This window comes from Carassius auratus, chromosome 35 (assembly GCF_003368295.1).
Source record: "Carassius auratus strain Wakin chromosome 35, ASM336829v1, whole genome shotgun sequence".
Lineage (NCBI taxonomy): Eukaryota > Metazoa > Chordata > Actinopteri > Cypriniformes > Cyprinidae > Carassius > Carassius auratus.
In genome coordinates this window covers 12,674,085-12,699,574 of record NC_039277.1, presented here as the reverse complement: position 1 = coordinate 12,699,574, position 25,490 = coordinate 12,674,085, and the positions used below count along the sequence as shown (strand labels likewise).

At 36.4% G+C, this 25,490-nt stretch overlaps 3 protein-coding genes and 1 long non-coding RNA gene across 10 annotated transcripts; 3 read left to right on the top strand and 1 right to left on the bottom strand.

The window, feature by feature from the left end:
* Nucleotides 1–989: 989 nt before the first annotated feature.
* Nucleotides 990–3,400, top strand: LOC113054460 (uncharacterized). Of its 2 annotated transcripts, XR_003277384.1 has the most exons (4): nt 998–1,116; nt 2,341–2,385; nt 2,498–2,767; nt 2,850–3,400. It is a non-coding gene; the product is annotated as an uncharacterized LOC113054460 (long non-coding RNA). The 2 variants fall into 2 exon arrangements; XR_003277383.1 differs by lacking the exon at nt 2,341–2,385 and having other exon boundaries at nt 990–1,116.
* Nucleotides 3,401–3,650: 250 nt separating this feature from the next.
* Nucleotides 3,651–18,071, top strand: LOC113054452 (transcription factor SPT20 homolog). 6 transcript variants are annotated; one of them, XM_026220028.1, is made up of 24 exons: nt 3,652–4,076; nt 4,599–4,676; nt 4,834–4,869; nt 5,050–5,175; nt 5,447–5,573; nt 5,689–5,792; nt 6,326–6,442; nt 6,534–6,587; nt 7,393–7,532; nt 8,062–8,221; nt 8,960–9,016; nt 9,217–9,288; nt 9,423–9,592; nt 9,725–9,757; nt 9,835–9,952; nt 10,280–10,385; nt 10,903–11,040; nt 11,131–11,404; nt 11,491–11,639; nt 11,726–11,781; nt 11,871–11,987; nt 12,731–12,830; nt 13,189–13,277; nt 17,258–18,071. In XM_026220028.1, the coding sequence occupies exons 2-24, from the start codon at nt 4,674–4,676 to the stop codon at nt 17,405–17,407; spliced, it is 2,496 nt and encodes an 831-aa protein (XP_026075813.1). In that variant the 5' UTR covers nt 3,652–4,076; nt 4,599–4,673; the 3' UTR covers nt 17,408–18,071. The 6 variants fall into 6 exon arrangements, with proteins under 6 accessions (XP_026075814.1, XP_026075813.1, XP_026075812.1 ...); XM_026220027.1 differs by having other exon boundaries at nt 3,652–4,160; XM_026220026.1 differs by having other exon boundaries at nt 3,652–4,246.
* On the bottom strand, nt 17,989–20,843 carry LOC113054454 (exosome complex component RRP43-like). Its single transcript, XM_026220034.1, has 11 exons — nt 20,391–20,843; nt 20,234–20,270; nt 20,090–20,153; nt 19,899–19,972; nt 19,775–19,820; nt 19,579–19,684; nt 19,409–19,454; nt 19,176–19,272; nt 18,981–19,101; nt 18,713–18,819; nt 17,989–18,208 (listed from the first exon to the last, which is right to left on the bottom strand). Exons 1-11 carry the CDS (start codon nt 20,648–20,650, stop codon nt 18,090–18,092), a joined length of 1,077 nt encoding a protein of 358 aa, XP_026075819.1. The 5' UTR covers nt 20,651–20,843; the 3' UTR covers nt 17,989–18,089.
* On the top strand, nt 20,588–25,229 carry LOC113054455 (dolichyl-phosphate beta-glucosyltransferase-like). Its single transcript, XM_026220035.1, has 10 exons — nt 20,588–20,847; nt 21,116–21,284; nt 22,869–22,915; nt 23,213–23,281; nt 23,395–23,487; nt 23,723–23,836; nt 24,023–24,082; nt 24,182–24,333; nt 24,508–24,593; nt 24,731–25,229. The coding sequence occupies exons 1-10, from the start codon at nt 20,761–20,763 to the stop codon at nt 24,844–24,846; spliced, it is 993 nt and encodes a 330-aa protein (XP_026075820.1). The 5' UTR covers nt 20,588–20,760; the 3' UTR covers nt 24,847–25,229.
* The last annotated feature ends 261 nt before the right edge of the window (nt 25,230–25,490 follow it).

Genomic DNA, 25,490 nt, shown 5'->3' with positions numbered 1-25,490 from the left:
TTTAGAAGATTTCTGAGTGCTTTTGTTTTAAGTGATGTGCACATTTTCTTTTAGGGAATGAATTAATAAAAATATTTTTCCTAAAAAACTGAGATTCTTTTAATTTCATTTACTGGTTCACCAGCAGCAAAAAAAAAGAAAAGAAAAAGTTGTCGCTCTTGTAAGAATTATAAATTGTTTTCTGGAAAACTGAAAAGATAAAAGGGTTACCCTTTAATTTAAAGTGACATTGTAACAATCTAATTACACATAAGGTCAGGTTTGCTGTTAGGGTTTGGTTTAGGATTGGTTGTTATTATGCATAATTTACTATTATAACTATAGTAGAAACAAAATAAGGTGTTACTGTACCAATACAAGCCTTCTTAATCACATACCAATATTTTACTTATATTTGAAAGACAAAATACATACACAAATATATTTTGCAAAACAATTCAGTTTAAGCTAGCTAGAACATAAGAGGTCGCCTTTGTATTTCTAGGCCCTTTCTGGTGCTGTTTTATTTATTCTCCTCCACTATAAATCTCCTCTTGCTTCTTAGTCTGTGATGATTATCTTTCTTTTTTGTCTTTATGTTTCCTATTTCTTATTTGTATTCTATATTCCTATTTGGTAACTTCCAGTAAAAACGATACAAATAGAATGTTGTCAGTATTTATAACCACATGTAAAATTGTATTTCTAAGATTAACACTGCACTTAATTTTATTTTTACTGTAAATTATTTTACAATAATAAAAAAAAGTATTACTGATCAGCCACAGAAGGATTATGTCTTTTTTTTTTTTCAAATGACGTTGGTGGCTAAATTGCCACGGATTAAATGTAGGAACAATATCTGTATTGACTAAGGTATTCTGGTGGAAAATCTGACTATCATAGTGACATTTTGTTCGAGTTTTGTTTTGTGCGATATATCACGAACCGAAACGCCGTTTTTGAGCGGCTCCGCGCTGCACATCTTTGGTTCCGCCTCCAGCACGCGCGCACACCGAGAAGGGTCTGGCTGCAGACCATGGGCGAGTGGAGCTCCACTCTCAAACCGGAAATACGTCACCTCCACTTGAAAACATCAAGATGGCGTCGCCGGGAGTACTTCAAACTTAAACTCAGGTAATTTTATCTCTGCATCGCTAAAATGGTGAACTGACGCTGTTGTAACGCGCAGTGTAAGAAAAACGCACAGGGCTTACGTGAAATTAGTAACATAAGAATACTAAACACTATGGATTTATAGATTTATATCGCGAGCAATGTTGATGTCTGGCCACTGATCATATATCACCACATATAGTAATTTATAGATCAATGTTTCTGTCCAATGTGTTTTTTTATTAAGTTATCAAGTTCAATTACAAACCTTTACCCCACATTTCAAGAACTGAACACATATTATTAGTGTCGATACAGCCAAATAGAAAGAAAAAAGATGGAAAAAATAACAAATAACAATAATCACACCATAAGATAAAACAGAATAAATAACGGAAAGAAAAAGAAAGATGTCTTAGGGTCTTATTCTAACAACAAAAACAAGTTCAAAGCATACAAGAGTTTCTGGGCGTTCCTGTCAATCCTGTAATGAAGAGACTTTGCAAATATCTTTAGTTCATTCTTCTATCCGCTGAAGTGAGGTTTAACCTTTAAAAACGTACTTATCTTACTTATCTACTTATCTATGAATCTAGTATTTGCACAAAGCAATTAAGTTATTTATCAAAAAGTCTAGGATCTTTTCCTTCAACAATACTCCAACCTTAACTGAGATCACAGTCAAAGGGTGTATTGATATCTGTTTGAAATGAAGCCAGTTTTGAAATTCCAGCCAAAAAGTCTGTACAGATTCACATTTCAAAAACATATGATCAACAGTTTCAATATCTTTCTCACAGAACCCGCATGAATTGTTCTCCCAATTAAATCTTTCTTGTAGGAAGTGATTAGATGGATAAATGTCCTTTAGAATTTTAAATGTTACTTCTTTGGCTTTAGGAAGAACTGGATAAGTAAAATAAAGCTTCCTTATTTTCTTTGCCTCTTCTTCAATAAATTCTTGAAGAACATACTTTCTTTTCAGTTGACTGGGGAAGTACAGTTTGGATAATACATTTCTGATAAACTTATTTGTTAATTTTTTGCTCTTTACATTTTTACCTTCAGTACATGATGGATAGCATAGGTGTAACTTAGTTTTTGGTGGCTTGTGGTAAAATAACGTAGTGGATAATGAAAGGACACGATCGTTTTGTATGTGTATTCCTTTAGCATTTGTTGTATAATTTTAAAAAGGTCATATGAGGTGGTTGTTTTCATATTTAATTTTTCATTCACCTCCAGGGATAGGATTGGCATGGAAGATGCAGCACTCTTTACATTTTAAATGTATGTTGCCACCCTAGAAGTCAAAGTCTTTTTACATGTGACATTAACATGTACATATTTATTTTTTCTATTTTGTTGTTCTGTTATTCTATTGTTTTACTTTTTGTTTCAGATCAAATGTATATCAAGTGTTATCCATCCTCATAACACCTCCACAAATAGAGAGTGGAACTTCTGAGCACCATCACCTTGTCTGCTTTGGGGCTGTCATAGTTGAATGATGCAGTACTATTCTGTGTTGAATTTACCTAACGTCAGCACACAGACATAGTATTGTTCCAGTTTTGCTGTGCTCATGTCTTCTTTGTGTCCCCAGCCCAGCAATCAGATGCATCAGAACAACAAAGCACAACTGTGGTGGACCAGGCACCTTCAGCAACAAGTAAATTGCTTTAACATTAATGATAATTAAATGTCAATATTGTAATTAAACTTGACCCATCTGACGTAATTGTTCATGCCAGAGATTTAACAACACTGTCAGTCAGGAGCATATTTAACAGGAGGCACACTTCAGCTGGCTCGATGGTGACTTCAGTAAGTGTGGTCAACCCTATTGTTTTTGTGGCTATAACAATTAGACTAAGTAATCTCACTCTCTTCCATTTCCTTAACATTACCCTTTTTTTGTTGATACTGAACCGGTGCAGTGAAGAAATTTAAAGAGACACTATCTAAAGTACAGAAAGCCGTACATAATCTCTAGGTGCAGTCGCCTACAGTGCAGCCAGCTTCACAAAGACTGTGGGGCTGGTCACCAGGAAAATGGGCAACAAGGAGTGCTTTTGGGGTTTTACTCCTCAGATAACCACCCTGGCTACTGTAGCTGGGATTGCTTCACAGACAATGGAGGTCTTGAAGAGTAAAGTGTGCGTGCATGTGAACACATTGTGTTATTACAGTAACAATTATGGTCACTTGCAGTTCATGTGTTTTCAATGTAGTGTAAGATGTGTTAATTATTATTATTACTCAAAAACCATTAAAACTTCTAAATTGTGGAAGTTATTCTTCATTATTTTACTGTGGTTATTTTGTATATGTTGTTATTTTGATTAAAATACAAAATTCAACACACATAATTCTGGTTGAGGTATTATTTAAATAATTTATTTAATATTTCATTTATTTGTCACTGCTAAATATTAAAAACATAAGGTTAACTTTCTAAAATGTATGGAATGTTACATTGGCAGTTGTACACTGGTAAAACAAACATGAACAAATTGATGTCATAAACCGTAAAAGATTAGTATATATATATATATTTTTTTTTCTACTAGGTAAAAGTAACAAAGATAAAAGTACAGAACATATTAACATTACGTACAAAGAGGTGACATAACTGGCAAAGCACCCTTTATACGTGTATATAACAAGTAATACAAAACGAAAGTTTGGTGGTAGTGACATATTTTCCCTCTTAAATGGAGCTCCACTCGCCCCCATGGAGGCGACGTAATTCTACGTAAAGTGTTACCCGGACCAACATGGCGGCCGCGTCATTAGTGGAGGCGACGTAATTCTACGGAAAGTGTGGCCCGGTCCAACATGGCGGCGGCGTCCCTAGTGGAGGTGACGTATTTCCGCTCTTGAGTGGAGCTCCACTCGCCCATATGTCTGCAGCCAGACCCTCTTGCGCACACCGGAAGTTTGGATTTTGTTGTTACACTGGAACTAAAATGGCTGCTGTGAGTTTTTTTCATTGAAGGCACTGGGACGTTTATTCCGCTTCTTGCTTTGGATTTCCTGCCTGTGGTGATGCAACTGGACTGGCAAGTCGCTTGTGATGTTTGTCGCCGCTGTCCCGCTCTGCCGCGCTCTGTCAGCTGCTCGTGTTCTGTGGAGCTGTGTATTTGAAGTGAGCTGTTAGCTCTGGTTAGCCAGCCTGTCGTTTGCTGAAGCTGCAGTGCTGAAGTTTTGCCTTCTTCTGCTGGACTGATATTCCCTTGCATTTCATGAATGCTTGCTATTGCATCCTTTAACACATACTTTGTCATCATCCTGTAGAAGTTCGCCACTTTTGTTTAGCAGAAGTTGTGACTGCATGTACATACAGATGCATCACTGTCTGAATGAGCTGAGTTCATGTCTCATACTCTGTGTCTTCGCGTTCATACGCTTGTCGTTGGGCTTGAGTTTTGAATGGAAACTGTCAGCTGACAGGAGCATGCACCCTGGAGTGTGTTTCTGAACTGTCTCTCTGATCTCAGGGCTTGAATGGTGTGTGTGTGGAGGCGACAGTGCTGGTGTAACACAACATCGCCTCCTGTCACACAGCAACCACAATGGTAAGAACTGCAGATTTGTTTTAAAGATGCATTTTTAGCAGGATTGGGTTTTATTTAACAATATGGGATTGATTTGATAATATCTGACATTCTGGATGACTTGTTTGGAAAGTGTGAGAGATTATCTCATGCATTTTCATTTCTTTTTCTCCCACAGCAACAAGTCTTAGAATATGCATTGGATCGGGCTGAGGTATTTGTGCGAAATTATTATTTTAGTGCATACTTAACATTTGTTTGAACATAGGGTTGCTTATTTGTATCCATTATAATGTACCTTTATTGTTTTAAATGCAAATTTGGAAATCACCGTGCAGAAGAATACCTGCATGTATTCTATTACTGTTCTATAACATTGTTATTTCTTGTTTAGTACATTGTTGAAAGTGCTCGTCAGCGACCGGCGAAGAGACGGGTGACCTCGGGTGGAAGGAAATCCTTGTATCAGAAGCTTTATGAATTGTACATTGAAGAGTGTGAAAAAGAACCAGAGTTGAAGGTCATTTTCATCTTCTGTTAAACACATCAAATGAAGTAGCATTCACAACCATCTTTACTGCCATCATTTTATATATATAAATATATATTTTTAACGAAACAAGACATTAAGTGAGAAAAACTGTAGGGTGGGATTTTATAACTTTATAAAATCATGCATTTTATAATTTTTGTATTATATATATATATATATATATATATATATATATATATATATATATATATATATATATATGTATATGTTTATTATCCTTTCTGCCCTCTTTCTGTAGAAACTGAGGAGAAATGTGAATCTACTAGAGAAGCTGGTCTCGCAGGAGTCAGTCTCATGTCTGGTGGTCAACCTGTACCCCGGAAATGAAGGATACTCACTTATGCTTAGAGGAAAAAATGGATCTGGTACTGTCTGCTTTTGATAATTTTTTATTTTTTATGTTTAAATCAGCTGAGCTTTTCATATTACATGTTAAGAAACTCGCTCTTGAACTGATGTTTTTTTATCCCAACCGATAAGATTCAGAAACAATCCGACTTCGCTATGAAGAAACCGAGTTACTGGAGTACCTGGATGCCGAGGAGCTTCCGCCCATCCTTGTAGACCTTCTAGAAAAATCACAGGTGAGTGGGGTAACTGAACAAAAATGTAGATTTTTTTTTTTAATGTGTAGTCTAAAAGTTTAAACTTTTTTTTTTTTTTTGGCTGGTTTCTGCTATCCATGACATTTTAAATATTTCACGTTTAGTCTATTTATATATAAGAACAACAGTGTTGTAGTTAACTAAATCTAAAACCGATATAGCTGATATAAAATATTTTAACTTAACCGAAGATTAGAAATGTTGCTTTGACAAGTGACTAAAATAAAATAAGTTGAATTACTAAAACTGAAATAAAATGAAGCTAATTAGAATTATAAAATGGCACATGACAAGCACATAACAAATGGCTATTTCTAAAACTGACTTCAAAATATTAAAAGGAAAACTAAATTGACATATTAACAAACACTATTTCAGTAACTAAATAATACTGGTTCAGAATTAATTTTAGAATTAAATTATAACTCCAGGCAGTAGAGTTTTATAGCATTCTGTCGAACTGATGCATAAACCACCAGCCTAGATTAATTTTTCTGCTTCTGTTCTGTCAGGTAAACATATTCCACTGTGGCTGTGTCATAGCTGAGGTCAGGGACTACCGACAGTCTGGAAATGCAAAGATGCCCACCTACCAGAGCCGGCACATCCTGCTGAGACCCACTATGCAGGTCAATAACTGACCAGCAGTCTCTGTTCTGTATTTAGAAAGACATTTTTTCTGTAGTCTTGTAATTAAGTCATCTATCTTCGGCCCCCCAGACCCTGATCTGTGACGTTCATGCTATGACAAGCGATCACCACAAGTGGACACAGGTGAGGGGACGCTATCTGTTAGCATTTAAAACATTGAGGTCAGTAAGGTTATTTGAACATGTTTGACAGAAGTCTCTTTAAGTTCATTAAGCAATACTGTGAAATATTATTATAATTTAAAAGAACTTTTCAGCAGCCATTACTTCAGTCCTCAGTGTCATGTGAGCTTCAGACATAATTCTGATATGCTGATTTGCTGCTTAAGAAATGCTTATTAATATGATCAGTGTGGAAAATGCTGCACTATATCAATTTCAGAACAGTGTTGTTGTTTTTATTGTTTACTTAAATTGATATTAAATAGTTTTTGTTAATTAAAATAAAACTGAAATAATATATAAATATTAACTGAAATTAAAAAAAATAATTGAAATGTTGCTTTGGCACCTAATTAAATTGAAGTTAAAATACTATCATTACTAAATCTGAAATAAAAATAAATTAAAGTGAAATGGAATTTTAAAAACAAAAATTTAAAAAAAGAATAAAAGTGACAAAATCACATGGTAGAACTTAACTTATCAATGTTGAAAAGAGTTGTATTTCTTAACATATTTGTTGAAACTGATACATTTCAGGATTCGATGAATACAAATTCCAAAACAACAGCATTTTTTTTTAAATAGAAGTAAATTTAATGCATCTTAGCTGAGTTAAATGTTAGTTCTATAAAAAAAAAAAACGTACTGACTCCAAACTTTTGACAAGTACTGTAGACCGACAAAGACCATTAAAGTGACAGATTCGCAGCAGTGTGAAGTATAGAGGATGCACGGTTTCTCATGTGGTTCTGGTGTGTTTACAGGATGATAAACTTCAGCTGGAGAGTCAGTTGATTCTGGCCACAGCAGAGCCTCTGTGTCTGGACCCCTCCGTCTCTGTCAGCTGCACCACCAACCGTCTACTCTACAACAAACAGAAGATGAACACGCGATCCATGAAGCGGTGACACATTTAACTCTTTTGCTTCAGTGAACTGTGTGTTTCGCTCGATCATCAGTCATCCTTAAACTAAATCAAACGGTCTATGATGAGTTCCTGTCATCTGCGGCTCAGTGTGTCGTGTGATTGTTTGTGACTGCTAACATTTTGCACCCAAGAAACCCACAGAGCTTATGTTGACGTGCACAGTGTAGATCTTTTATTGTGTCTGTGGTTAGTCCCCATCTGTGAACTGAAAAGCCGCTGCTGTTCTGATCTCTCATTGTATTGTGAGTGGTTTTGACCAAAACACGATTTGTCTTCACTGCATGCAGCTAACAAAAACAGTCGTTTTGCCTGTGTAGGCTGAGTGCAAGAATCTGACGAGAATCTATGTTCTGTGAAAAGCTAAATAAGAGGATCATTTCATGTGGTTTATCAAAGTCAAAGGCTTCAAACGTTGTACTGATACAGATATATCATGAAATCCAAAAGCAGGTGATCAAATTCAACATTTATCAGCTGATGCATGTCATGTTTCTCCTCTCGGCAGGTGTTTTAGGAGGCATTCTCAAGCAGCGCTCAACAGACAGCAGGAGATGATGAGCCACTGCCCTGCACTGCCACAGCTGCGGCTCCTGGACTACCTGCAGAGGAGGAAAGAGAGGAAACCTGCTCCTTCCATAGACCTGAAGATCTCCAAAGCTGGAAATGTGAGTCAAAGACACAGACGGAATTTGCAAAGCAGTTTTAAGTTCTGTTCTGATTTTGGGTAAATGGATTTAACCCCATGACTGTCACTAACATTTTTGAACATAGACTTTTTAGTGCATGATCCAAACTTAAATTTGTATCATTCATGAATTAAAATATTATGTAACATGAAATTGATGTACCATTTACATGGTAATGCAATGTCTAATTTTAAAATGGGTTTTAAAGGATGAATTTTGAGATTTTAAGTTTTCAGTCGATATATAATTTCTGATGATTTCTAAAATGTGATAGAGAAAAAGGCAACAAAGAAGTCTTTTTTTTTTTAAACAAAGGTCAAAACTCCAGTTATAATTTAGATTTTTGAGGGTGCACTATTGTCATAAATTAATCGATTACTTTTCCTACATCAATTTTAACAAAAAACATTGGAAAAATATATATTTGGGAGTCTTAGACCTTTCCAACGATACATACTTTGTCAAGATTAGATTCGATTTAATTTTTATATAGTGAAGTAAATGTAGGCGTCCCACAGAGGGGACAGGTGACAGTTAACAGGTTTTAAACATGGTAAAATGTGAAACGTACAACATTGTTTAAAAGTTTGCCGTCAGGAAGAAATGTTTTTAAAAAGAAATTGCTTTTATTCAGCAATGTGTAAATCAAACTTCTCGTTTAAAGTGCTTTATTATATCTTTTTTGACTAGTGTGGTTGTTTTGTGTTTTTCCTGCAGTGTGTGGACATGTGGAAACAGAGCAGTTTTCAGCTGTCTGTCCCATCAGAAATTGATGTGAGTTGCTGTAATGCAGTTCAATGAACGTACAAGTAGCATCTCTCTCTTTTCTGTAGGTCCAAAAAAAATTATAAATATGACTTTAAGATCATTTTAACATTCTTGTGTCCTTCAGTATTCTGAGATGGGATGTTTGGACGTTTTCCTTTTTTTTTTTATTCAAATCTGTGAAACCAGGTTTTTCTTTGTGCTTCCAGGTGGAGAAATATGCAGTGGCAGGGAGCTCTGTTAAACTAGATGACACTCAGCCCACTGTTTGGCCTGCACAGGTAACACAGTTATGCAAATCTTACATAGGGACTAGACTGTACATATAGACCCTATAATATGCTAGTAAGAAAAATAAAAAATACAGGTTTTTGTTATTTGATCTGTGTGATATGCTGTCTTTGTCGTTGAACAGGATGTGAGAGACGACTATATTTTTGAGTGTGAGGTAGGAGGTCAGCCTCAAAGAACAAAAGTCACTATCTTCCAGTCTATGGGGGACCCGCAGGTGTACGGGAAAATCTACAGCGCCAAAGACTTCAAATCAGAGGAGGATGTCACAGATCCACACCTCATTCACCCACCGTACATTTGACTATTTCATCACTTATTTCACGTTTTTTCACATTCACTATTCTGAGATGAGAGTAAAGTGTTGTTAGTTTGTCTAATTGCTGTTGCACTTACCTGATCTTTTATTTTCTCTGTGGTTTGTAGATTCCTCATAGGTTCAAGGACAGACGCTGTTCGGTAAGTACAGGAGCCATGATGTGTTGTTTTGGGTCTTGGTTGCACTCAGCCGCCATGAAAATATTCCTGTGAAACAGGTTTCTGATGCAGTATAAGGAGGTCTATGAACGGGACGTTAAATGTCAGGTGAAGATGTTGCACAACTCAGGCAGTGCAGGGTCCCAAGGCCAGCTCTCCCCCTCCAGGGAAAACGAGGTGAGACACTTTGATATATGACATCACACGTGACTGTTCCGACTCCGAAGACATGCTGCAAAAAAACAGATTTTAATCTAATTTGGATCAGGTTTGTAAACATCAGATGTTGCTTCTTTTGCAGTTTAGGCTACAAGAAATAGATACAAGGCAGATCTGCTCTTTTCCTGCCTTTCTAGACAAATCCCAAGTGTTCGATTAGAGATTTATGTGACAGATTTAGAAAATGGGCACCGAAATAATTGCTTGTCCACATGAATGTTATGAAATTCTGCCATGGTTCAGTCTAAGATTGGTGCATTTTGATGGATGTTGTTTTTGATGCAGGCTGATGGTTTCTCAGCGCTTGTCCAGTCTTCAGTTTTAGGAAAGGGTGTTAAACATAGACCTCCTCCTATCAAACTGCCAGCCGGCTCAGCTTGCGCCGCCTCAGGTGAGACGAATGTAATGTATTAACAAGAGAAGAACAGAATGCATATAAAAATACATATGTATGTGTGTGTGTTCTGTATACACACACACACACACAAATATATATATATGAGGGGGGGGGGTGTAGGGGGTTTGATTAAAAATACAGTAGAAACTGTAATATTGTGAAATATTAAAATTGCAAAAGGTTTTTTTATTTGAATATATTTTTAAGTGTATTTTATTTCCGTGATAGCAAAGCTGAATTTTTCAGCTGTCATTACTTTATTCTTCAGTGTCACATGATCCTTCAGAAATCATTATAATATGCTGATTTAGTTTTCATTTTATATCAGTTATTATTGCTGCTCTGTTATTAATAATGGTTCTTACATCACAGCATCACAGTTTTTGAGATAAACGTAGTTCAGTTCCGATCTCCATCATGTCTCAATCTCATTTCCTCTCTTCTATCTCAATATGTTTGTGTCTCTCCACTTTAAAAAGTGTACAAACAAACACTCCCTCCTGTTGTCTAGGAAACCCGTACAGTACACAGGCCTCAAGCGGTCATCTCAAGTGCCCGACCCCTCCACCCACGAAGAATCAGTCGCTGTCCCGGAAACACTCCATGGAGCTTGGCCTGCTGTCCCCTGCTGCTCTCTCACCCATGCAGAGTGAGTCTCACTCTATTCACAGATAGAAAACTGTCACTGCTTGCTAGCCAGATCTTTATTTAGTCTTTTTCATCTGATTTTACTCCAAAGGATCAGGTACTCCCAAGCCCTCCACACCCACACCCACCAACACGCCGTGTTCTACGCCACACCCTGCCGACGTTCAGAGTGCCACGCCTTCAGTAACGCCCACCCCTCAGGACCCCTCGCTTCCACAGCAGCCCACCCTGCTGACTTCCTTCACCCAACAGCAGATGACCCTGCCTGTCATGACTATTCCCCTCCCCACATCCAGCACCACATCTTCACAGGTCATGACAAACCAAGCAGGGCTCAACTTCATCAACGTGGTTGGCTCGGTTTGGTAAGAACCCATATTTGTGACTCTCTTTTTTGGAGATATGAAAGTAAAAAAAAACGATGACAAACTCTGTTTGTGGTTTCTAACAGCAGTCCGCAGACTCTGATGAGTGGTTCTAACCCAATGCTGGGTTGTAGTCCTGGTGCTCTGGCGTCTGGTATACCCCTGAGTGGGCTACTGCCCTCTGGTGGTCTCATGTCTGGAGCTCTTCCTGCCATGCAGTCTGCTTCTCCAGCAGGTAAACTCTCTGTGAATTCCCCCTGTTTTGTCAGATGTTCATCAGGGACTTTTACAAGTTTTCAGTCACTATTGTTGTTCCATCAGGTGGGCCTTTTGGCCTGAACAACAGCCCGGGACTGCGACCGCTCAACCTTCTTCAGGTGAAAGAGCTTTTGTAGTTGAAGTATTGGCTTTTGTGAAGATGATTCTCTTTCCCTCCTATTTATGTTTGTATTTCCCTTTCTTTCAGCTCCCTACGGGACCACTGATTTTTAACTCTCTACAGCAGCAGCAGTTGTCTCAGTTCTCCCCTCAACAGCAAAGCAGTCAGTCCGCTACATCCAGCCCCCAGCAGCAGGGGGAGGCGGTGAGTCAGACACACTGACTTTACCAATCTTAAGTATTTTGACCGATTAATACAATCATTTAAATGGTTTAAAAAGTATTTTATTAATTTATTTTCAATAATTTATAAAAATATTTAAGTGTTTGCTGCATGGTTAAAATAAATTGTTTTTTTTTTTAGAGAAAAATAAATAGATACATTGTGTTATTAATGTCGCATTTTATTATTTAATTCAGAACTAAGCTCAATTCCGACTCGAAATGTTTACAAACATTAAAATAAACACTGTAAACATGGCTATGCTATCAATCAACCGCAAATTCTTTCAATTAACAGTAGCCTATTTAAAAAAGAACAAGAATAAAAAAAACCATAAGAAGTTATAGTAACATAAACGGCAGGCCAAAATGGATTAATTTAGTCTAAAACGAAACTGAAACGTTTGCCTTTATTTGTTTACATTCACAATAAAAACAAATCTTTGTGCATAAAATAAGCCTAAAGAAAAATAGGATGCCGCTTTCTGCCGTCTGGTTTCCTTTCGCGCATCACAAAAATGAACCGATACTTTCATTCAGTATTTTTTTTCTCTTTTTTTTAACGGGTCACAGACACTTATCCTTTCTAATTTAATTCAGTTCTAATTTAAAATAATCTTGTTGGTTAACGGTTAATGAGCGTCGGTTGTCGGTCTGGAAAAATAACCGAAATGAACATTCCTAATATGACCCCTTTAAGTAATTGAGTTGTCCTCTTTGAATCAGGCTGATCCAGGTCTGACGGCAGAACAGGGTCTGTCCACACAACAGACGGCAGTCATCAATCTGACCGGAGTGGGTGGATTCATGTCTCCTCAGGCAGCAGGTTCGGACCCATGCACTGGACACATGCGTTTCATTTCTCTGCCACTCCTCTCACTGTTATTCGAGTACATCTCTAGTCTAGATATCTCTAACAGACACTAACACAACGACTAGATATACTAATAAATTCAGATTTTGTAGTGTGCCATACTAATCTCAACAGAGATCAAAGTTAATTAGACCTGTGGTTTTAATTATGAGTTTGTCATTTGATTAACATGATGGTGGATGCCACTTTTCCTCTTTCTGCTACGTTCTACCTTTTATTTCCTGTTACCTCCTTCCCCACCCTTTTCTTTCCCCCCCTCCCCACCTCTTCCTCTTCCTCCTCCTCCACCCCACCCCTCTGTCCGTGGTAGTGCTGTCCCAGCTGGGTTGTGGTCTGGAGGGGTCCGGGCCCAGCCTACCGTCCCCGAGGCTCCAGCAACAGCACCAGCCACAGATCCAAGTAATGCAGCAACTTTGACCTCATCCACCCATAGACATGTGTATAGCAGACTGACCTTTGACCTCTCAGACACTAATTCCCCTTTGACTGATCTTTTGAAGACAAAGTGAATTCGAAATCAACATTCTTGAAGGGTTATTTCATGCCAAAATGGAAAATTCTGTTATCATTTATTAACCTTCATGCCAGTCCAAACCCGTAGGAAATCTTTCAGAAAACATGAATATATATGTATATTCTGAGAGATTTCTATGTCTGTTCACCAAAAATTCTCCAAAAGTCTTCTAAAGAGACATGATTGCTGTACATGGTGAGCCGATTTATTTAAGGCTTTTATTTGCATATAAACACTGATCAGCTAACGATTTTTACAGCGTTCAAATTTGGTCACAGAAGCTCAAGCATGCTTGTTTGACACACAAGAACCACTGAGGTCCATTCTCTAATGTCACCACATTACGTTTGACCTCCCGCAAGAACCAGTGAGGTCTGTTCCAACACCTCAAGCAAGTTTGGTTGAGCTCCTGTTTATGTTTGCTGATCAATGTTTATATGTGAATAAAAGCCTAAATTAAATCTTTTATACACTTTTCTGTTCTTAATGGGCATGATTCTTCAGTTCACACTATTCCAACATGATTCATAATATATAATTATCACCTAAAATAATCGATTTTAAAACCTCTATTTGAATGATTATTATTATCATATATATATATTTATATTTATAAACGTTTGGGGTCAGTATATATTCTTAAAAGCTTTTGAAAGAAGTTTAATGTTCACAAAGACTGCATTTCATTGATCATTAATACAATAAAAACTTCATATTGTGAAATATTATTACAATTTCAAATAACTGTTTTCTATTTGAATATATTTTCAGATGTATATGTTAAAAATGTTGTTTATTACTGTGACGGCAAAGCTGAATTTTCAGCATCATTACTCCAGTCCTCAGTGTCACATGATCCTTCAGAAATCATTCTAATATACTGATCTGCTGCTCAAGAAACATTTCCAATGTTAAAAAGTTTGTGCTGCTTAATATTTTGTGAAAATATTTTTTTTGTTAATTTGTTACTGTACTGTCACTTTTGATCAATTTAATGCATTCTTGATAAAAAGAAAATAATAATAATAATTTACTGAACCCAAAATTTTGAAACAGAGTCATAGCCCCAAATAGTACCTGTTATTTGGTACTAAGTTTAACATTTGACATTCAAAGGTCTGGTGAAAGATCAGTCTGTTATATGACATCTATGCATTCACTCTTTAAATGAAATGTTCCACACTACACAGCTAAACACTGTTAATCATAAGAAGCACATCAATAACTCTGACTACTTCTGACCGACGTGTAAAGCTTTGTGTTGTTTACGTATTGTTCTTATGCCATGTTCTGAGTTACCATTTTTCTAAGCTTTTAGCAACATTTTCATATAAGCTTGTGGCATCGGCTTATCTCTTAATAGACTCTTGAGAAGCATGTTTCATAGAAGTTGAGATGAAATCTGTCAAACCTTCAGGAATGCCTTATTTCTTAGGAAGTTTTCATTTCATCAGATTTAATTTAAAAGCATGACACATGCTGTTTTATCCATCATCACGCACAGCTCACACTGATTGGCCCACTCTCCTGCCCTGCATCTGACCCAAGTAACAGCCGAACTCTTGCATTAGTGCCAGCTGAGATGCAAGTTGAAGTTGCTGTCTTACTGACAATAATTGAAAGCATGGCAGTGTGTGTGTGTGTGTGTGTAATAGAGGATAACTGACAAACGGCTGCATTGCAGTTTTAATTTTATTGCACCCGCTTCATCCTTTCCTGTTCCTCACAGTTTGTTGTTCGCATCGATTATCCCCGAGTCTTCCATTCCTCCCTTTTTCAGCCTCGCCAAGCTTCTGCAAACACGGTTGATGTCTGTCCAGAGTGTTGCATCTGTTTTCACTGCAGTGATAATGAATGGTGGTTTCCTTTCAGCAGCTCTGCTTTAGTTGAAACACTTCCATTGTCAGAGCTAGTCGGAGAGGCAACGAAAACTTGTAATACATACATGAAATATTGATCTATACAATGTACAACACAACCAGTTAGAGGTATTTTTCAAATTATCTCTAAAATGTAAGATACTGATCAATTATAATTAATCAGTGTCATTCGATATTGTATATTTAATTTATCAGCTCATTTCCCTTACTCTTACATTTAGATTACCTTTGCTATCTAAGACTCAAAGTACATTATTAAAAAAACTAAATTTAGTATCACATGTCAAAACGAATATAATTTTTTCATACTGAACCTTATACATTTATGATGCCTAAATGATTTAAGCTTATAGTGTTTCATTTTTATTTTTTATTTTTTTTACTTATTTATACAAAAGAGTACTGACCTGTTGTTGGGCCAGAACAATAAAATAATTATTGGCTTATTGACCACAATTTTAATACCAGTGCATCCCAAATTTCAGAATAATAGCAAAATTCATTTGTAGACCGTTTAAACAAAAGTTTGGGGTTGGTAAGATGTTGATGTTTTTGAATGAAGTCTCTTATGCTTACCAAGGCTGCATTTATTTGGTAAAACAACAACAACAGACACTATAAAACCATAATATTGTGAAATATTCAAATCTATATTAATGTTTTCTTTTTGAATACATGTTTAAAATGTAATTTATTCATGTGATGGAAAAGCTGAATTTTCATCATGTCTTTACTGCAGAGTTCATACAGATGAAGCTAAATTAAATTTCAGGGCTTTCAATGACTTTTCAAGCCCTAATTTTTTGGTATTCAAGGACTAAAATCAGAGGTCCCACTTATCAAACCATTATAATCTTTCAAACTCTAATAAACTAATAACAAAAAGGTACAAATAAATTGCAGCACATGCAAAGCATGCAATGACTGTGGCAACTTTAACCTTTACTCGACTCAACCTATGGCAAAGTTATCGTTTTCCTTATTTAAACAAATTAATTTGTTTGTTTTGTTTTCATGAATATATGATTGACCTGAAGAATGAAAGCTATAGCATACATTTGGAAAATTATGAGCTATAAATGATTTCCATTACAAATCTATTGAGATAACGCACACTGTTTTCCCAGATGAACATTAAGCAACCCAAACTCACAGCATATGCAGAAGAAGAGTTTCACAACTGAGCTGCTGGGATGGAGACGCGCTCCACGCTTGTTAATGATAACAAAGCGCTTCAGACTTTATATGCCTTCCCAAATGCGCTTGACTTGAAAACCAAACAAACAACACATGCAACAAAAGACAGAACAATGTAATGCAAGGACTGTCCAAGGTTTTACCACAAACTCAACTTTCTATTGATATGCGCTCCCGAAAACCAGGTGGAATGGCTCTGTATGTATATCAGATGCACTGCATTGTTAATTTTTCGCGAACACATCGTTTTTCTCGAAAACAAACAAATTAACTCTAATTTCATATATACAGTACTGCCTTTTAAAAATTCAAGTACTTTAAGTACCTTTTCATAAATATGGATGTTTTTTCAAGGGTTTTCCAGGACTTACATTTCAAAAGGTTCAAGTACTTCAAACACTTTAAACACCTTGTATGAACCAGTCCTTGCAGAATAAAAGTAAAAAGATAACTTACAGACCCCAAACTTTTTAACTGTATAATTATAACTTTATATATATTCACATTAAGCATCATTCAAGTGTTTTTTTTTTTAAGATAATGAGAAGCATATAGCCAAAAGTTGGAAAACATTTGACTGGTTTTCCCACACTTGGCTACACTTGAATAAGTTGATGGCAAGGACTGATAGAGGCAGGGATACACTAAAAGGTGAAGGTGTCAGTTTGTTTACATTCATAACATTTATCTCCATGACTAAGTGGAAGAGATGCTTCTGAGGCACAGCTGCTGTGTGGACATTTTTAACTGCATATATTCATTATCCATTTCTTTTCCCTTTCACACAGTTGCAATTCTTGCAGCACCAAATGCAACAGCAGCAAATGGGTATGGCAGTGGGGGCGGCGGCACAAGCACCACTTCAGCGGCAACATTCCGCCAACCAGCCAAAAAGTAAGAGGAAACGCAGCACGCCACAGCCCCTCCCCAAATCATGACCTCCGGCTGGACGTCAGCAGACGGCACTGTGCTTGATCAGGAGCATTTTATGGACTGACTGTGGCTTGACCGGACTAAAGTTGTTTTTTTACGATCATAGGGGTGCAGGAATTGCCCTCCTGACCTCAGGACAGATGAATATATACTGCGAGGATTTTTAGAGCAGGGGACCTTAGAGTATTACAGTATTTTTTAAAGAAATACAAGATATTAAATGAGACGATTCTTGTAGGGTTCTCTACAGCATGCTGTCTTTATTCTCCTTCCAAATGGCCCTTTAAACAAGAGCCTGTTTGGCTTGAGAGGGTGGACCCTACGCACACTAATAAGGGCCGTACAGATGTGCCTCAATCACCTGTTGCTCAATTTTACCGTTACGAGAAAACATGCTCTCTACTGCTGGATGTCAGAGTGATAGGCCGCCTTGTCCCAGCATGCAATTACCTGTGCGGTTTTTATACGGCACATTTTAAAATGGCATTTTGTTATACTGAGGGGGAGTTGATGTATATTCTTATGAAGAAAAAAAATCTAAACCATGTGAGTGGATGACATTTCTGAACACTGAGGCAGAATTTTTGTAAATGTTCTTTGTCGGCAGTTTTATTGTGATAAAAAAGAAAGTATATATTGACAGTGAAAAATACATCTTTTAGATAAAAACGTCATGACTCTGTGTGTTTATTTCGCCGTCTTCATGCTCTCAAAGACTTTGTCCACCAGTTTGCTGATTTCTTTGTTTCTCGTTATGGCCCGATTTATGCAGTGTTGCAGTTTCTCACCAGATAACGACGTCCCACCTAAAACAAAATTCAACATTTGATTCTAGATCTCAAAAAAAAAAAAGCCAATCAAATCTGCAGACCTCAAAAATGGGATGCATACAAAAAAAAGCTAATTAATATGGTTTGTGTAGATCTAATAAGCTTTTTAAATTTGTAAAGAGAGTTTATGAATCTTTTGTCAACAAAAGCATAAATCAAAGGTAAATAAACCATAAAGTGTAATTATTTAAATCAAAGAAATATGCAAAGATGAATATAAGCTCACGTAAGGCAGACATGATTATTAGCATTGTAATTTTACTGTTATGTAAAATTCTATGATTATTAAACGCTACTATTAAAAAATATTTTTATTTTAAAGTGCAATAGTATTAGTAGTATATGGTTCTTTATTGGATAGCTGAATTCTTAAAATTTAATAAAAAGGGTCCAAGGTGAGATTTTCCCTTTATCCCCATGCTAAAATGAAATGTAAATCCATATTTTAAAGCTGAATGTCACAATTGTCTTAATGTTCACCTGGTTTGTGGACGGCACAGAGTCGATCCTCCTCGTCTGTTACCACGGTCAGTAATGCTGTTGACAGGCTTTCTTCTTCCGCTGTGGGGTCGACTATGATTATAGAGCTGTTCAGTGAGAAAATGGAAAAGATTGTGCCTGAACTCATTCTTATCATTTTTATAGAATATTATATTGTTCTTGAGACAAATTGATCTGGGCTAAACTAAAAAGTGTTTTAACACCAACCCAGGCTGCAGTTGTGTAATAGAGAAAAGTTTTTAATTACTCGTCAAATACTGCAAATGATGAGCCAACTGGATGCCGGTTGATCTTCAAGTGCCTCTTCTTCTGGATGTCAACTTCTGCTAAATCTGTCTCCTTGTTTATAGTGGCTTCAGGGAGTTGGGCTGAGAAATATGAAATGTCTTTATTAGTCATCATAACATCCGGAGAATGTGTTATATTCAGAAGAAACACTCACCGTTCCTTAAAGCTGCCAGCAGAGCTATGATACAGGCGTCAAGTAAGTTCCCGTCGTAATCCAAACACATAATATCACAGTACAGCACCCAACAAAGCTAGAAGAATAGAGTTATAAAAGAAATGCAAAGGATTTGAAAACGGCTATTTGATAAGAAGTAGTATTCTAGCATCTTATATGTATATTTATAATAATACTAAATATTTTATGAATAAGTATATATAAAAAGTTACCTTAGATTTTTCAATGCACAATTCCTCCAAATTTATTAAATCTGAACTGAAAAGCAGAACAAATAAACATGTTATTTCATGCAAACATTATTTGCAGTCTTGTTAACATTTCAGAGATTTTTTTTTCTTTTTGAAAAAGAAAAAATTAAAAACACCAAATGTGGTTGTACCTTTCAATGACATCTGCGATAAACTGGCTGGCACTCTGAGCCTGTTCTCCTGGTGGACCGGGTCTGAATCTAGATGAGCACAGTGGAGGCAGATCTACATTTGGGACTTGGAGAGCGAAGAGGAACTTGGGTTAGATTTCATTTAACACCCCAATGTATAACATTAGTCAAATATCCTATTCTAATTTACATGTACCTATATATCCTTTATTTGGAGCATCAGATGGTGGCATAGTCAATTCCTGAAAGAAAGAAAAATGCTTTAACGTCATAATCAACACTCATATCATCATTTTTAGGAAAATAAAAACGATCCTCACAGCTTTGATCCCACAGATCACTGTGGTGTTTCCAATTTTTACCAATGCTGATCCATCAGCTGTAGATATAGAGCCTAGAAGGCCACAGTCATCATCCAATTATGGTTAATAACATCTCTGTATTTGTAAAGCATTGAAAATTCTGATCATTTTAATGAGTGTTTTCTTTTTAATATGCATCCCATACTTACTAATATTTAAGGTTGTGGGTCTGAACTCTCCCAATTCCCTTCCATCTGGCCGACAGTTTTCTTTCTGAAGAATATAAAATAAACAAGATGAATGATTGGATTAGTGTTATAACACTTAATCTAAGCAGACAGAAATCAACTCACCAGAAAGCTCCTGTGATATTCTAGAGGCTCTGCGGTTCTAAAAAAAAACGTATCCGTTATTTACCATTACACAGCAAAGTCATTATCTAACTATCCAGAGATATTTCAGAAACAATCTACACATGTTATTCATGCTGTGTAGCGGTAACTCACTTACTTGAAACCAGCCGCCATGATGTTTGGAAGCGCCGCGTGAAGACTGCAGTGACGTAAAGACGTGACTCTCGCGTCCTCCGCTCCAGTGAGGGGCGCTAGTGCCGTTTCCCATCCGGCGCTCTGCGGCGCTGCTTGTTCTTTGCCCGCTGTGATGATGTGTTTCGTAATGACAACATCCGCATAGGTGTTTCTGTGTGACTGGAAGTAAAGTACAACAATGGAGATGTAACTATTTATTCCGTAATTTAGTACAACACCCATTCATGTTTGTCCCGCCTTGCGAAGTCGCCGAAAGGCTCGTTTTAAGGCAGCTCTGTATGCGTCAGTAGGGTAGTTTAGCTATACACTGCTGACGGCTTCCCTGCAGTGCAATGTTTACTGGGACACGGATGATGGATTTCTCTTATTATGACTTATTGCAGTATTCGATGATCCTGTCGCTGATCGTCTTACTATTGGTACATTTATATCATTTTTATCATTAGCATTTTCATATGTGTTTATACATCTTTATATTATATTAGGGTTGTTCTTTGTTTTTATTTTTTATTATTGCTCTTGTTGATTTGTTATTTTGTAAAACAAGTTTTACAAAGCAGTTTTTATGAAAGAAAATGTTTGTTTTTGAAATACTTGTGCATATATAAGTGACACTTTCTTTGAGCTTCACCAATTCGTCCAGTTGAACAAGTTAGTCCCTTGTGTCACACCTGTTGTTGTCTTCAGGTTGTTGTCATACTACATGTCAGTGCTAAGACTGTAGATCAGACTCGACATGAGAAGGAGAAACACTTCTTGACTGCAGATGGCAAGGAGGAGTCTTTTCCCAGTCTGATGGACCCTCCATCGCTGGAGCTGTCTGTGGTTGTTCCGTCATACAATGAGGAACTCAGATGTGAGTTGCTTTGATGGTATATGCAGTTATATGTAGAAACTGATGGTTAAAGGTTTGGAGTAATTAAGGTTTTTAAAATGTTTTTAAAATAACTATCTTAAAAGGATAGTTCATCCAAAAATGCAAATTATGCCATCATTTACTCTTTCTTTTTTTTTTATTTGTATAGCGCTTTTTACGATACAAATCATTAGAAAGCAACTTTACAGAAAATTATCAGGAAGGCTATTCCGGAGTTTGGGAGTCAAATGTGAGAAAGCTCTAGCTCTTTTAGCGTTTTGAGACCTTAGGGAGCGTGATGGATTGTAGCGTGATAGAAGACTAGTTAGGTACGCAGGAGCTAAACCATTCAGGGCCTTATAGGTAAGTAATGATAATTTCTAACTGATACGGAACTTAATAGGTAGCCAGTGCAGAGAGGGGTAATATGATCATATTTTCTTGACCTGGTAAGGACTCTAGCTGCTGCATTTTGGACTACCTGTAGCTTGTTTATTGAAGAAGCAGGACAAGCACCTAGCAGTGCATTACAATAATCCAGTCTAGAGATCATAAATGCATGAACTAGCTTTTCTGCATCAGAAACAGGTAACATGTTTCGTAGCTTGGCAATGTTTCTAAGATGGAAGAATGCAGTTTTTGTAACGTGGGAAATACGGTTTTCAAAAGACAAGTTGCTGTCTAATATAACACCCAGATTTCTGACTGTAGAGGAAGTAACAGTACATCCGTCTATTTGCTAATTGTAATCTACATGATTCTATGTACTGTTTTTTGGTCATCCAATCTTTTACATTTTTAACACACTCTGTTAGCTTAGATAATTTAGAAGTTTTAGAAATGTACTCACCCTCAAGCCATCCTTGGTGTATATAATTTTTGTTTTTCTTATTTATTTCAGATAAATACAATCAGAGTTATATTTAAAACTGTCAAGCTTTATAATGGCAGTGAATGTTGGTCGAGATTTTGAAGATTTGAGATTTTTTTTTTTATTACACAAACGTGAATGCAGCAAGCGCTTTGCATCTGAAGGCCTTTATAAAACCTATGTGGATAACTTTTTATGATGGATGGACAAACATTTTGGGGTTAAAAAAAATATCTCTTTCTAATTGTATACATTTTAAAACTAAATTTTTTTTTTATAGCAAAGCTGAATTTTTTGCAGGATTCTTAGATGAATAAATAAAAGCATTTTGTTTATTTATTTATTTGCATCACAGTTTCAACAAAAATATTGAGCAACACAACTGTTATGATTTCTGAAGGATCATGTGACACTGAAGACTGGAGTAATGATCTGGAAGATTCACCTTTGCCATCAACGGAATAAACTACATTTAAAATATATTGAAATAGAAAACAGATTTTTAATTTATGTTTTCATAATACTGTACTTTTGATCAATTAAATGAAACCTTGGTGAGCGTGAGAAAATCTTAATTATTCCAAACTTTTGACCACCAATGTATATAATTTTGGGTTAGCATCCCTACTGGATCCTTAAGGATCAAGATCATTAATATGCTCTTGGAAATAAGAGAATGTATATTGTTAATGCATATCTCTGTCCTATCACAGTGCCTGTTATGATGGATGAAGCCATGGACTACCTGGAGAAAAGACAGGTCCAGTATTTAATTGATTTAAATGACTCAATGGCTAAGTTCGGTTTTTCTGATTAAAATATCTGTGATTGTTCTGTTACATATGTACTTACAAAATATAAAGTATAATATCAATAAATGTGTGAGTTCATTTTGGAATCCAGAAATGAATTCTTTCGGATCCTCTTGTGCAGACCAGTTGTTCAATAGTCTGTTTGTGTGTTCCACCACTAGAGGGCAGTGCTGTAACTGAAGTTACACTCGATATGAAATCATAAAATAAAGTGCATAAAATCAACCTTCTTGTTGATTTTACAGAAGAAGAATCCAACATTCACCTATGAAGTTATTGTGGTAGATGATGGCAGCAAAGACAAAACTACAGAGGTACTTCTCTTACATATATATATATATATATATATATATAATTTATTTATTACAAACAACAATAATAAAATAGTTACTGTGCATGTTTTCAAATTGAATGCTTGTATCCTCAGGTTGCCATGAAATACACAAAGAAGTATGGAGCGCAAAAAGTGAGAGTTTTGACACTGGTGAAGAACCGTGGAAAAGGTGGTGCAGTGAGAATGGTAACAGTACAAAAACACTTAGTTCTTCTTGTGCGATATCCACATTTCAGTTGAAATCTGAAGAAAGACTCACTCAGCTGGGAATATGAACAAACACACTAATTAATCAGTTATATGGCTTGATGCCTGAAGAAGTTCAAATATATGCTCAATCTCAGCTAAAAGCCTTATTTTGCACCCACTTAGGTAATAAATTAGTTGATTGTTGTTTCTTATTGTGTTTATATTTACTCAGGGAACTCTAAGCTGTCGCGGACGGCTCATTCTTATGGCTGATGCAGACGGAGCGACTAAATTTGCAGACATTGAAAATGTTGAAGAAGGTCTTGAGAGCATCGATGAGAAGCCTGTGAGACTCCACTTTTTGTAAATAAAACTAGACAGGCGGGATATTGCCCATATCTGGGTGGTATGTGGATTAAATCTGTTTGAAGCTTAGCCAGGAGATACGGGTATCAGATTACCAACAGACCTTTCCTTGCCAAGAGACCTCTGAAAAACTCACAACTTTTCCCTTTCTCATGTTTCCATGCAGGATAACATGGTGATCTCCTGTGGTTCCAGAGCTCACCTGGAAAAAGAATCAGTGGCTCAGGTAACAATGTTTCTCAAAATATCGAACTACTGGAGTATAAAAGTTTATGTTCATGAGAAAATTGTCAATACGTTTGCGTTTTCATTCTTCTTGTGACAGCGGTCTCTGTTCCGAACGTTCCTGATGTATGGATTCCACTTCCTGGTGTGGTTCTTCTGTGTGAGAGGGATTCAAGACACACAATGTGGTTTTAAGCTCTTCACTCGTGAAGCTGCCTTGAAAACCTTCTCCAGTCTGCATGTGGAACGCTGGTAAGAGTGTATCAAAGCATCTCTGCAACTTTTGCACACAGCACCAATTCCAAAAAGCACTTTTTAGATAAAAGTAATTTTAAACTTTTTTAAATTTGAATCTTTCATTTCTTACATGTTATTGTTATAATTGTTTCAATTTTAACCTTTTAATTAATGTTCTTATCCTTGCAGGGCTTTTGATGTGGAGCTTCTCTTCATTGCTCAGTGTTTTGAAATCCCTGTAGTAGAAGTTGCTGTTAACTGGACAGAGATCGAAGGTTTGTGCTGGCAGATTTGAAATATAATTGCATTTAAATTGCATGTAGGCAATTAAAACTATTTTTAGTATATGTCAGAAAAATGAATGTGATTTCCTCTGTGAGGTAATGAAGACTTGTTTTATGGCACATTTTAGGGTCAAAGTTGGTGCCGTTCTGGAGTTGGCTACAGATGGGTCGGGATCTAGTTTTAATCAGACTGCGTTACCTTACTGGTGCCTGGAGGCTGGAGTCTGAGAGAAAAACTCAGTAGCTCTTGTTACTGCTAGTGTGCTGTTCGTGAGCTAAAGGGGGCCAATGGTTAAACTTACACCCCATTGCCACAAATGAGTGCACTGTGAACACAGTTGGTGAACAGCATTGACATTATATTATGACTGACTGTGCCATGACCACATAAGGGGATTGTCCTTGTGTTTTTTTTTTTTTTTTTTTTTTTTTATGTTATACTGCCATTTCCATCTTTTGTTTTACATACTGTATTAAGTTTCGGTTTGAAAAAGAGGCAGATGGTTCTTAGCCAAATAATAATAAAAAAAAAAAGTATAATCAGTTAGGGTTTCTGCATATGCAACTAATTTGAAAATGTTTCATAGTAACAAATGAAGGTAAAGGATCAAATATATATATATATATATATAGTATTTTTATGTATTTTTTTTTTTTTTGGTCAATCATGCTTATTTGAAAAAAAGAGAGATTTGAATGCAGAACATCAAATAATCATTTCTGAGCATGATTTCCATTTTTACAAGAAATGAAAGTAGTGTACATTTAACTGAATGTTTAATATCAGTGCCTTCAAATCCATTTTTAACAAGCTCATTCCACTCATATATAAGGTTTAAACACAGTTGACCGACTGAAATGGTCAATGGTCTGGCATGTACTCAGTGC

Bases quoted from the DNA above. Each gene is read 5' to 3' on its own strand.
- LOC113054452 (XM_026220028.1), top strand. The intron at 10,386-10,902 runs GTGAGACGAATG...CCTGTTGTCTAG, and splicing joins CTCAGCTTGCGCCGCCTCAG to GAAACCCGTACAGTACACAG. The intron at 11,782-11,870 runs GTGAAAGAGCTT...CCTTTCTTTCAG, and splicing joins GACCGCTCAACCTTCTTCAG to CTCCCTACGGGACCACTGAT.
- LOC113054454 (XM_026220034.1), bottom strand. From the start codon at position 20,650: ATGGGTGTTGTACTAAATTACGGAATAAATAGTTACATCTCCATTGTT. The intron at 19,685-19,774 runs GTACATGTAAAT...TCGCTCTCCAAG, and splicing joins TCCAAATAAAGGATATATAG to TCCCAAATGTAGATCTGCCT. The intron at 18,820-18,980 runs GTAATTAAAAAC...CTCACTGAACAG, and splicing joins TCATTTGCAGTATTTGACGA to CTCTATAATCATAGTCGACC.
- LOC113054455 (XM_026220035.1), top strand. From the start codon at position 20,761: ATGTTTACTGGGACACGGATGATGGATTTCTCTTATTATGACTTATTG. The intron at 20,848-21,115 runs GTACATTTATAT...TGTTGTCTTCAG, and splicing joins CGCTGATCGTCTTACTATTG to GTTGTTGTCATACTACATGT. The intron at 24,334-24,507 runs GTAAGAGTGTAT...TTATCCTTGCAG, and splicing joins AGTCTGCATGTGGAACGCTG to GGCTTTTGATGTGGAGCTTC.